Source organism: Choristoneura fumiferana, chromosome 30, assembly GCF_025370935.1.
Source record: "Choristoneura fumiferana chromosome 30, NRCan_CFum_1, whole genome shotgun sequence".
NCBI lineage: Eukaryota > Metazoa > Arthropoda > Insecta > Lepidoptera > Tortricidae > Choristoneura > Choristoneura fumiferana.
The window spans coordinates 6,199,025-6,212,161 of record NC_133501.1 but is presented as its reverse complement, the minus strand read 5'-3'; the positions used below and the strand labels follow the sequence as shown (position 1 = coordinate 6,212,161).

Below are 13,137 nucleotides of genomic sequence, written 5' to 3'. Positions count from 1 at the left end.
GTTACGCGTTTTATTACTTGGCTGAAACAGTTTGTTTTGAAAAAAAGTTACAGCTGTTTGTCACTTTTTTGACGTTTCTCTTATTTCGTGTTTCGTTTCCGAGAGATTGCCGATAAATTGTAAGTATTATTCGAAAAGTGCTTAATTAAACTCAATCAATAAAGTGCCCAGACCAGAAAGAAGAAAACTTAGTTTCGGTCAATTTTATAGTACTCAGTTATTATCCACTTCTATAAAAAGTAACTTTTAGCACATAAAATTCGTATTCCCACGAGGTGCCGTCACCGTAATTAGGTATACGCATTATGTATACATTTCTTTCACATGATAACTGTAAATTAGTCGTCCAGACACGCGATTAATAAACATTAGAGCGTTTTAGGGCCAAGTTTAACCCATTTAAACTGCGCAGATACGTAAATTTATTACGTTTTCAGGTACTTTTCAAGATGCCACAAGCGCGGCGTAAAACACCTTTTAGCGGGAAAGCGAAGAAACAACAACTGCAATCGAAGAAGCAGAATAGAACGCTGTTACTGTCTTGTGAGTCTATTGCTCTTAAAGCTCTTAAGTTCACGATTATTCTAAAGTATTTTAGTAATTCTAAATATATTGTTCTAAAGTAGCTTTCCATGTGGTATAAACTGCGTTTACTTTTTGTTGGATGGTTTCATCCAAGTTTTTAAAGTAAAATTACATTGTGGCTTTCTTTGACGTTAAATTAAAACACCCATGCCAAATTTCATGACTAAACCCAGCAGTTGTTATTTCGAAATTTTATCCTTATCCCATGGGGATATTGGGATATAAAGTAGCTTCTTTATGTGTTATTCCAGATGTCCAACTATCTACATACCAAATTTCATGACTCTAAACCCAGCGGTTATTAGTTCGAGATTTCATCCCTATCCCGTGGGAACATCAGGATAAAAAGTATCCTATGTTTTAATCCAGGTTATAAACTAACTTTTTGGCAAATTTCATTCAAATCCGTACAGCCGTTTCGGCATGAAGAAATAACAAACATACTCACTCACTCACACTCATAAACTTTCACATTTATAATATTAGTAGGAGGATACACTATGCAAAATAAGTAGCTAAGTAGGTAAATTAGTATGAAAAGTGACCGACGGTCTTGGGCTAGACACTTGGTGCTCCGAGGCTAGGGCTTCCGCAGTCCACCTATTGCTGACCCTTGGCCTATTGTAACGGTGGAGCTATTGTTGACTAATTTGCGCATCAATAACCATTGCAGCATCCCCTGGCTCTCTAGGCCAGGACGTGGTCTCGGTGAACTACCAGCCGTCCCGAGGAGGCCGCGGGGACAAGAACCGATATGCCCTCAAGTTCTACCGGGAGACCGATGCGGAGCTCATGATGAAGAAGGAGGATGCTATGTAAGTGACACACTGCCTGCACACAATTGGGTACCACATACGTACACACACGTACGTACGTACGGCGACATTTGACAACTGTCAATCCGACCTTTTTTTTTAATCAAACAGACCAAGGCACAAAACCTATTAATCTCACGAAACGTGATTTTTACTAGAGATGGGCTGAACATGGGTTTCAACGAATACGAATTCGGCCGAATGTTCGGTCAAACTTTTACCGGCATAATTGAGTCATTTACGTAAAAAATACAAGTCTGAACTTGTTTACGCAAACAAGCGGTACCCTTCCGTAAAAGTTGTAATTTAATCATGCAACTCTTGATTAAAACAAAAAACTTGCTTAATTTCTCACAATAAAATTCACAAACTTGACAAGTGACAGTAATGTGTCACAATCTACTCGGCAATGATGGTCTTTCCGAAAGCAGCAAAATTACTTCTCTTCGCGGCTTTTTAAAAATAAATGTTATGATCAGTGAAAAATGTATATCTACCTTTCTCTATCCCCAGGAAAGCTCTAAACCCAGTCCCGGAGACAGCGCTGGAGGTGGACCCCCACGAGTTCTTCCCGGAGGACCTGGCCTTCCCCAAGCGACCCCCGTGGGACTTCAACATGTCCCCTGCGCAGCTGGACGCGCAGGAACACAAGTACTTCACGGTCAGTTTGATTTTAATGTTTTTTTTATGGTTACTGGTTGAATTCAAAAATTCAAAATTCAAATCATTTATTCAGTAAATAGGCCGCAATGGGCACGTTTACACGTCATTTTTTAAACTACCAGCGCTTTCGGAAAGACCATCATTGCCAAGAAGAATGCGCCGCAAGAAACTTGGCAGAATGTCATTTTTTTCAAAATAAAATAATTACAAATATCCCCATATATATTATATAGTCGAAAGGATCCCTGATCCGGGATCCTTTCGACTGTCATAATTTTATGAGTCATAATGTAATGTTTGTCATAATTATTGTTAGTCAATTTTTTCCCCCCTGAAACCATACATTTTCATATTTTTTTAAATGATCATTCTGTAGAACTCTATAGGTTAGGTTAGTTTTATAACAATTCTGAAAAACAAATGGTTTAAAAGAAAAAAAAGAGTAATATTTGAAACATTACCATTATGACTAGAGAGCGGATTTGAAGTAGCGATTACAAGTTTAATGTGGATATGAGTAGTGCGATCAAACTTGCTTGTCTTATTATTTACTTACCGCAATGCAATCTTATAGATAATTAAATTCAATAAATGTTATTCTCGCAACAAACTTTATGTAAAGAAAAATATTATATTCTAATTAAAGGAGTTTTATACAGCAAACATAAGAGATCCAATTTATTACGCACCTTGTCAAAAATCATTACTAACTTGTACTAGTCTTATCCATATTAAACTTGTAATTTATTCCAAACATGAAACCTCCCTGATCTGGTCGTGACGTTCCAGGAGTTCGTGTCGGGGCTGCAGGCGAGCCCGCGCTGGCGGCACATGTCGTACTGGGAGCTGAACCTGGAGACGTGGCGCCAGCTGTGGCGCGTGCTCGAGATGTGCGACGTGCTGCTGCTTATTGTGGACGTGCGGTTTGCGGTAACCACTATTTATATTATCGAAATATATATTATATTTTATCTACATGCATATCGTAACTTCCCTATTATATGTTCAGAAACGACTATCAAATGGCCTTTATTAAGAAACCTGGTATCTGCGGGTGCATCTTAATGTTCACATTAAAGTACAGTGCATCTTAATGTTTACATTAAAGTATCGGTAATACTTTTTTTACAATGCATATCTGTACATATTGTAGAAAACTTATGACATGCATGTAGATAATAATTATTATTCAGTCAAAGTCAAAGTCAAAGTCAAAATACAGGCCATATCTGAACATATTATAGAAAACTTATGATATGCATGTAGATAAAGTTATATATGCGGCTATACATAATTAGGCATTAAAACACTCGTGTGATCTTATTATGAAACTCGCCTACACTCGTACTTTAATGCCTCTCATTATGCACCAGCCACATAAATAACTATTTTTTATGGCTTCCACTCTTGCCGTTTTATTCTAGCAAGACGTATTTTGCCAATGTCGACGTAGAGACATTACACACATGAGGAGGCTGTTCGGTTTATGAGAATTTTGATTTTTGGGGGAGGATATTGAAATAATTGGGGACCACTCAAAACTGACATGACTTTACCGGCCGAGCAATACCGACCTGATATTTGGTAGCCCAAATGGCTTCGAAATAACAGCGCGGTAAATTCCGGTCACGCAATATCCAACCGGTATGAATAAAACCGCTCTAACATTCCCGACCTGATAAATACCGGCATGATAATCAGAAGCCAATAATTACCGACATGTTTTTGTTGAATTGTTTTTGGAGAATTTGCTTAGACTACGATTCCACCAGAGATGCGCGAGGATGTGTCACGGGGAATAAATAAATAAATAAATAAATAAATATCACGGGACAATTCACACCAATTGACCTAGTCCCAAAGTAAGCTTAGCAAAGCTTGTGTTATGGGTACTAAGCGACGGATAAATATAATTATATAGATAGATACATACTTAAATACATATTAAACACCCAAGACCCGAGAATAAACATCCGTATTTTTCATACTAATATCTGCCCCGACACGGGAATCGAACCCGGGACCTCAAGCTTCGTAGTCAGGTTCTCTAACCACTAGGCCATCTGGTTGTCAACGTGAATGTGTTTTTCATGAACCAATAGAAACGCTTCATTTACCTCGCCTCGCTCCGCTCCGCTGTTTCCACGAGAAACACATTCTTGGTGGAAACGCACCTCTAATATGACTATGTCAGCCTCATGGGGAGCCTCAGACAGTTACAATCTCCCTTATCTCAAAGTCTGGATGCAAATCCTGTCTAACGAACTTGTAAATCAGCAGCACTTCTTCTGAAAGCAGGCGACTCAGTGTGACGTGTACACCTACATTCAACAAGTACCTACCTACATACCATCAATATACTGTCTCCAATGTCTCTAAGTATAAACATTTTTGAATTTTGAATTTTTATGATCATGCAAGCAATCAATCAATGGTGTTCATGCAGTTCCCCCACCTCCATATTGTAAAAACACACACAAATCACACAAACCCATCTATCACCACCACCACGCCACACTGACGCATTTCGAACTCAGAGTTCATCTTCAGAGCAACACAACCGTGTTACCACCAGATATTAGACTCCGCAAGGTAACATCTGATCCAATTTATATCCTCCCCCTCAGGGCATGATGTTCCCCCCCTCGCTCTACCAGTACGTCGTGCAAGAACAAAAGAAGGATATGATCCTGGTCCTGAACAAGGTGGACTTAGTGCCCGCGGAGGCGGTGGTTGCCTGGAAGAAGTATCTCACGGAGACCTATCCCGGGCTAAAGGTTGTTTACTTCACTTCATGTCCGGGGTACAATCTGAACGGAGCCACGAGCGACAAGGCTGGTGAGTTAAAGTTTAAAGGTCTCTCCCCACAACGTATCATGCATGACCAGGGAGCGTAGCTTTGGCGCGGGTGACGTTATTATGGCGTGAAGTCTCATCTAGGATGTTTTTGAAACAAAATTACAACACTGCAATGATTCTTAATATAATAATTTAGTGGTGATGTAAATTTAAAAAACGATGTGAATTATTTTAACACAGGACTCACTTTTGTACCTTGTCAATTTAACGTCATGTTTGAAAAGCCTTACGAAATTGTGTAACGACTGAAATCGACAAGGTACAGCAATGATCACTTATTTATGACGTTGACTGTACTTGGGCGAGCTAAAACTCAGTACCAAGTATCATCATCATCATCATCATGTCAGCTGAAAGACGTCCACTGCTGGTCATAGGCCTCCCCCAAGGCTCTCCACTCAGACCGGTCTTGTGCTTTCCGCATCCACCGCGATCTTAACCAGGTCGTCGCTACATCTTGTTGGAGGCCTATTGACAGCTCGTCTCCCGGTCCGCGGACGCCATTCGAGAACATTCGAGTACCAAGTATACCGCAACAGTATTCATACAAATATATATTAGTGATTGTGGTTCCTGTGTGTAGGGCTCCAGACGCGGCGGCGGCGCGGGCGCCAGCGCATGTGCGCGGAGGGCGCCAGCAAGCTGCTGGAGGCCTGCCGGGACCTGGTCGGCGCCGCCGTGGACCTCGCCTCCTGGGAGAACAAGATCAGGGAGGAAGCCAGCCGAGAGTTCGATTACGACGACGTCGCTGAAGTCGGTGGGTTCATTACATTATTGATCTTTATCTACACCCATATAGTCAATCCTCAATTATGCGTTCAAAAACCATAGGTAATGACCAGCATTACGACGTTGGATGCGCTGTATCGTAATACAGCGCACGGGGGAGGGGGGGGGGCGCAGTTCGTGGGGCAGACATACCTACCTAGTAAGAGTTAATGCAGGTCATTCTCAATGGTTCGCGGAACACATGATAGAGGATTTAATATATGGATATAGATAAAATATTATATACAACTGTACGTAATTAGGCCTTAAAACACTCATGTGATAAAATACTATTTCATGTCATTTCTTCTTTAATTTCATATATTGTAGTTTTTAAGTATTTATTTGCAACTTATATTTATACCCGCGGCTTCGCACACGTAAATCATTAGGTCCAGCAGCTGAATTGAAATTCCGGGAATTTAAAAAGTTCCCGTGGGAATTCCAGAAAATTAAATCGTTGTTTTCATTGACTCTCTCTCTCTCTTCAAGTGCCTCTCCAACTAGTGAAGGTTGGTAGTCAGCTCCACATATCTGATTCGGTCTTTTGCCAGTCTTAAAAGCTCCGCGGCGCTTTTAACTCCCGTCCATTCCCGGATATTGCGTAGCCACGATTTCTTCCTACGACCCACTACTCTTTTGCCTGCCACTTTGCCCATCATTATCAGTTGCAAGAGTTCGTATCTGTCATGTCTGTCTTTTCATTGACGTTACATTTAAAACAATCATGGTCAAGTTTCATGACTAAGCCCAGCGATTTTTATTTAGAGATTTTATCCCTATCCTGTGGGAATACCGGGATAAAAAGTATCCTATGTTTTAATCCAGGTTATAAAATAACTTTTTGCCAAATTTCATCCAAATCCGTCTAGCCGTTTCAGCGTGAAGAAGTAACAAATATACTCACTCACAAACATTCACATTTTTAATGTTAGTAGTATTATTATATTTTGAAAAAAAAAGACGTTTTGCCAAGTTTCTTGCGGCGCATTCTTCTTGGCAATGATGGTCTTTCCGAAAGAATTAGGCGCGGGAATCAAGTTAATATTTGAATAAATAAAGAAAAATATGAAAAATAAATTTGTGTTAAATACTTGTGATGTATAGATATCATTTAATAACATTGTAAATCTGTTTAAACAAAATATACCTCGTTGAGTTTCTAGCCGGATTCTTCTCAACAAAGGTTTTTCCGAACCGGTGGTAGTTTTTTTTGACATTCATAAGTGCTTGTTATAGCCTAAATTGAATAAAGATATTTTGACTTTGAATGCTTGCATTTTTAACCCGTAACATTCCGCAGGTGAAACGATTGTTCAACAAGCGGACACCACGTTCTACAAGCACGAGCGCTTCAAGAACGGCGTGCTGACCGTCGGCTGCGTGGGGCAGCCCAACGTGGGCAAGTCCTCTCTCATGAACGCCATCATGGGGCGGAAGGTCGTCTCCGTGTCCAAGACGCCCGGACACACCAAGCACTTCCAGACTATATTCCTGACGCCGCAGGTGAACTCGCCCTGCTTTTTAGTTGGTTTTAGTAATTTTAGTCATTATTGGTCAATTCAGTCACCAATAGTAATTTTAGTCATCATCATTGGTCAGTTTAGTCATTCAATTTACTCATGAATTGTCACTTTAGTCAGTATTAGTCCATTTAGATTTTTTCTTTTGTTTTGTTTGTTTAATAACACACTATGAATACTCTGTTTGTCCGAATTAAAGAAATTGAATTCAATTGAATTAATAATAATTTATACCCATGGTAAATTTAGTCATCAACAGTAAATTTAGTCATCAATGGTCTATTTAATCATTAAAAGGAAATTTAGTCATAGATGGTCATTTTAGTCATAAATAGTCAATGTAGTCATAAATAGTGACTTTAGTCATAATTTATCATTGTATTCAACAATTTCCGTCGACAATCTGATTTAATGGGTGAGGTTTTTTTTCCTAGTTGTCCATGGTAGTGTTTGTGCGCAGGTCCGGCTGTGCGACTGCCCGGGGCTGGTGTTCCCGTCGCTGGCGCCGCGCCCCGTACAGATCCTGATGGGCTCGTACCCCATCGCGCAGCTGAGGGAGCCCTACACCACCATCAGGTCAGTGTGTGACACCCCCCAAGGTACTGCCACCAGAGTTGAAGTCGAGACACGAGAATATAAACTGAGACATGGATGCACACAAAAACCAGAAAACGAGACCAGCGCTGGGAATTGAAACCAGGTCCTCACCATTCCGTGCTGCGTGCCATACCCCACACTACCAATGGACAGGAGTACAGACATGATTTTCTATGCATACATATCTCAGGTCGCTTATTTCTACTACGCTAGTTAAGCAGCAGCACTAGCGACATCTATGTTTCGCTCTCATCGAGAGACGTAAAACACTTTCGGAACTAACCGCTCACCCGGATTAGAGATGTCGCTTTACTTTTTGCTTATCTATCATTGTAATACAAACTAGACTAGTGTATTTAAATACAGAAATTTAGGTTAGGTCTGTTTGTATTTTTTATTTCAACTCCAAATTTGTGACTCTTACGGTCATCCCGTAAACCATATTGAAAATACGGGATGACCGTAAAAGTAACAAATTTGGTGTGGAAATAAAAAATACAAAAAGACTCCAAATAACCAATCACAGTCATAGGGATTTTGACATTTACTCATTTATTTAATTGATTCTCCTTTTGTGCAATCAGTTCCTCAAATCTCGTGGCACTGCCTATACCACAAAACATCGAATCACCATCATCATCAGCAGAGATTTGAATTTTTGCGGCAAAAGACTTGCAAATCGTACTGATTGAATTTAATTTTACCAATGTCGATAGTTGTGAAGCAGAAGAAGTTTTACGAAGATGTATAGATTTTTGAAAAAAAAATACTGTTAATCCAATTTTCAACCGAATCTGTTTCTCTTACCTAAACGTTGTCTTTTTTTTTTTTTTTTATTCGACTGGATGGCAAACGAGCAAGTGGGTCTCCTGATGTTAAGAGATCACCACCGCCCATAGACAACTGCAACACCAGGGTATTGCAGATGCGTTGCCAACCTAGAGGCCTAAGATGGAATACCTCAAGTGCCAGTTATTTCACCGGCTGTCTTACTCTCCACGCCGAAACACAACAGTGCAAGCACTGCTGCTTCACAGCAGGATTAGCGAGCAAGATGGTGGTAGCAATCCGGGCGGATCTTGCACAAGGTCCTACCACCTGCAAGTATCTGTATATTTTTTTAACCCCCGACGCAAAAAGAGGCGAGTTAGTTATAAGTTTGACCGCTACGTGTGTCTGGCTGTGGTGAACCGATTTGAATGCGATTTTTTCGGTTTACTAATGTTTCGGCGAATAACGTTCGGCAACCTGTTTCATTTCGCAACTTTTAATTTCCCAACTGTTTTAATATTTCTGTAAATATTTCAGGATTTTTATAAAACTAACCTAACCTAAAGGGTTCTACACGATGGCCCTGAAATAAGTCCTGAAATATTTACAGTTTTACCCCCTTATTCATAAACGACAATCAAACCTATTTTAGTTAAAATGCCGCTAAAATTCGTTTGTCCTTATCTGTCACTTCGACATTTGTATTTGTTAGAAAGGGACAAAGCATTTGTTATTTGCGAAATGAAAAGTTGCGAAATGAGACAGGTTGCCAAACGTTACGTTGCGAAAAGGCAGAATTCGGATTTTTTCATTCGAAAGCAGGATTTCAAGCGATGGTTCTTAGACATGTTTAATCAATCAACATTGAACTTTGAAGTGACAATGTCGGGGGTTTTGATGATCTTAATATATCGTACAGGTATTTAGGCGAGCGTTTGGATCTACCCTCTCTGTTGCGCATCAGTCACCCCGACAACGAGGACACGTGGTCGCCGCGGGACATCTGCGACGGATGGGCCAAGAAGAGGGGATACCTCACCGCCAAAGCTGCCAGGTAACAACCTCTCCCTCTCTCTGCTTTCCCTTTCCGCACTTCGCTCCCGGAATATAGAAAAGCCATGGATGATTTAGGTTCAAATCCTATCTGTTCAATTTTTTTCGATTTTATTGAGAAAGCTTTTTTTTTTATTCAACTGGATGGCAAACGAGTAAGTGGATCTCCTGATGGTAAGAGATCACCGCCCATATACACCTGCAACACCAGGGGGATTGCAGATGCGTTGCCAACCTAGAGGCCTAAGATGGGATACCTCAAGTGCCAGTAATTTCACCGGCTGTCTTCCTCTCCACGCCGAAACACAACAGTGCAAGCAGCACAGCACGATTAGCAAGCAATTAGCAGGATTAGCGAGCAAGACGGTGGTAGCAATCCGGGCGGACCCTTCTCTTATTCTGGATTTTAAAACTCCCTGATGTTGATGAGCTTTGTGTTGTCAGGTTGGATACATACCGCGCGGCCAACAGCATCCTCCGGATGGCGCTTGACGGCAAGATCTGCCTGTGGCTGAGGCCGCCTGGCTTCGCTGCCGAAAGAGGTACGAACAGATATTAAATAAAAAAATTAATAAATACATTTATTCGCAACACTTGGCCGATGGGGTCAGAAGGTTCTCGAATGGCGTCCGCGGACCGGGAGACGAGCTGTCGGTAGACCTCCAAGATGGAGCGACGACCTGGTTAAGATCGCGGGTCAGATCGGTCTGAGTGGAGAGCCTTGGAGGAGGCCCTATGTCCTGCATTGGACGTCTTTCGGCTGACATGATGATGATGATGATGATTCACAACAATAATTTACAATATACACAAGACAAGACTAGTACGGCCTTTAAATCATGAGCCACCATGGAACTATTTCACACTAAACGTCATAGTGATATCGCATTAATTAACAAGGAATATCGTCATGACTTTTCCTTTGACAAGGTTCATGGTGGCTCATGACATGAACTAAAGTCGTTGTCTGTACGATGATAAATAAAAGTTAATCCGGGTAACTCACGTCTTAAATCGAGTTTCTCGTGTTATTATGTCTTGTTTTAGCCCCTTGTTGAACAATCTACTATTTAATAGGTGACTCAGGAGACATTACCATGGCAACAAGCTACACTTAAAAGTCGATTGACACTTATAATAGTTATAATAATTAGAAGGATGTATTACTATTTTACTATATTTTATCGACAGATGCCATCCAATCCTCTGAGGAGTTGAAGTACGTCCGCTGGGTCCAGGCCCTGACGTCGGAGCCGCCAGCCGCGACCAGCACCAGCTCGGAGTCCGACGGACAGACAGACACGCCGACAGACGCGGAGGACAGCGACACAGACAGCGAGGCCAATATCGCTATGGCCAACAAGTTCGCTGCCCTAGGGAGTGATATGTAGAGAAAGTTGCTGAACGTCTGGTTAAGTGACAGACTCACTGAGAGTTTAGTTACTAAGGAACTGACTCACTGAGTGTTTAGTTACTAAGAAACTTACTCACTGAATGTTTAGTTACTGAGTAACTGGCTCACTGAGTGTTTAGTTAATAAGTAACTGGCTCACTGAGTGTTTAGTTACTAAGGAACTGACTCACTGAGTGTTTAGTTACTAAGAAACTCACTCACTGAATGTTTAGTTACTGAGTAACTGGCTCACTGAGTGTTTAGTTACCAAGTAACTGGCTTACTGAGTGTTTTTAGTTACTAAGTAATTGAATCACTGCCTCTTTAGTTACTGAGTAACTGACTCACTGAGTTTGTAGTTCCTAACTAATTGACTTATTGAGTGTTTAGTTACTAAGAAACTAACTCACTGGGTGTTTTGTTACTAATAACTGACTCACTGAGTGTTTAGTTTCTGTTAACTGACGCACTGAGTATTTAGTTACTAAGATCCTAAGTTGGAAGTAACCTTTGTGTATTTCTTTATTATAAATATTGATTTAAACAAAGACTTGTTATTACTGTAGAAAGTACACAAATAATAGTAGATTTATATGATGATTATTGCATTTATATTTCAGACAAAGCAAAAGGCTAAGTTAGTTTTATACGCTTCGCATGAGCAGCTTTAATTGTTAACATTATGAAATAAAAAAATATTCATATTAAATTTTTAATACGGTCTATTTGCTAGATTTAACATTGTCATCTCTTTTACCATTAAGTGAACACACACACACACACACACACACACACACACACACACACACACACAAACACATACATACCTGCGTTTATTGGATCCTCTGCACGCTTATCTAATATTAAGATAACTGTACTTTTATAATTGGTTTATATCCAGTATACCTTGTGGAAGAGCGGGGTCCCCTGGCACAAGCATTGTTTTGCTTAAAAGGTGGCCCCAACCTTGTTCTATTGTAACAATGTATTATTTAAACCAATAAACTTTTTCATTTTCATTTTCATGTTATTTACATATCCGTATTTTGCAAGTTGGATTTGTTTAGCCTCGTAAAGCCCATTTACCGAAGCCTACAGTTTCTCTAAGAACACTTTATTCCCAATAATGACATAACATGACAATGCAAAAAAGGTATCTGATCTGTTATTATAAATGATCGAATTTTTTTGTGAAATATGTAAATGTTGGTTGAAAACATCGAATTGTTTAGCATCACTTTAAAAGAGATAAGTATTATAGTAATTTTATTTAAAATCTTATTGTCAGTTATGTTCTAGTATTTAGTGTTGCTCGTTGGCTAGTTTGCTAGTTGGCTCTCTAAGTGTTGCTGTATTTATTGCGAAATAAAGTATTTTATAATAAAATGTGTTTATCTTCATAATGGTATCATTCTACATATGAAAAGGTTAAATAGTATATTTTTATCGAGGGACTAAAATAAGCCAATATACATACACCCGACGTGGTTAGCCACCCGAGCTTTAGCGAGGGTGTCTATTTATCCGAGGGTTTATATTGGCTTTTAGAAAACTTTTACAGCCTTATTCATAAAAAGTTAGAGCCTCCTTGAAGGCTCCTTGAAGGCCCGATGCTAAAAAACATGATTCATAAACGTCTGTTAGCGCTAATCAGTCGATCAAGGCTCTGCTAAAGTTAGAGGACCGTAGACCCTCCTTTATCTCCCTGCTAAGTCACAAAATGGCCGCCACAAGTTTGAACAGCTGACTTTGACAAGAGCAAAAAACCATACCGAAGATATTTATAGTGAAGGCAGGGCTACGCAAAGATTAAAAAAAAAACAGGAAAATTTATTTTCAGGAATTTGTATTTAAAAATCCTCTAAATTAGCAACAATAAATTAACATAAATATGAAAAAAAAATTAGGATGATTAACATAATTATGGGTTTTTGCACAACATAAACATGCGGATCGGAAATGGCGGGAAAACAAACATCTCGCTTTTTATTTTTTTTCCTGCTAATTTGCTGTCAATTTTTTTTTTAATTATCGATTAGGCCATTTTTTGTCTTTGATTTGTCAAGGTGGCCAACATAACGCGTCTAATCCATCTATCAGCAGCTCAACA

General features: G+C 39.9%; 1 protein-coding gene across 2 annotated transcripts; it reads left to right on the top strand.

Annotated features, from left to right (window-relative positions):
* The first annotated feature begins 15 nt into the window (after positions 1-15).
* Positions 16-12,210, top strand: Ns4 (Nucleostemin 4). 2 transcript variants are annotated; one of them, XM_074110172.1, is made up of 12 exons: positions 16-119; positions 438-543; positions 1,259-1,400; positions 1,914-2,061; positions 2,853-2,993; positions 4,691-4,901; positions 5,506-5,679; positions 6,994-7,196; positions 7,674-7,789; positions 9,501-9,635; positions 10,079-10,176; positions 10,826-12,210. In XM_074110172.1, the coding sequence occupies exons 2-12, from the start codon at positions 450-452 to the stop codon at positions 11,023-11,025; spliced, it is 1,662 nt and encodes a 553-aa protein (XP_073966273.1). In that variant the 5' UTR covers positions 16-119; positions 438-449; the 3' UTR covers positions 11,026-12,210. The 2 variants fall into 2 exon arrangements, with proteins under 2 accessions (XP_073966273.1, XP_073966274.1); XM_074110173.1 differs by lacking the exon at positions 16-119 and adding an exon at positions 172-294.
* Positions 12,211-13,137: the final 927 nt, after the last annotated feature.

What these genes read in the sequence shown, in the direction of transcription:
- Ns4 (XM_074110172.1), top strand. Translation starts at nt 450, where the DNA reads ATGCCACAAGCGCGGCGTAAAACACCTTTTAGCGGGAAAGCGAAGAAA. An exon ending in GAGCCCTACACCACCATCAG is followed by an intron (nt 7,790 to 9,500) that starts GTCAGTGTGTGA and finishes TATATCGTACAG; the next exon opens with GTATTTAGGCGAGCGTTTGG. An exon ending in CTCACCGCCAAAGCTGCCAG is followed by an intron (nt 9,636 to 10,078) that starts GTAACAACCTCT and finishes TTGTGTTGTCAG; the next exon opens with GTTGGATACATACCGCGCGG.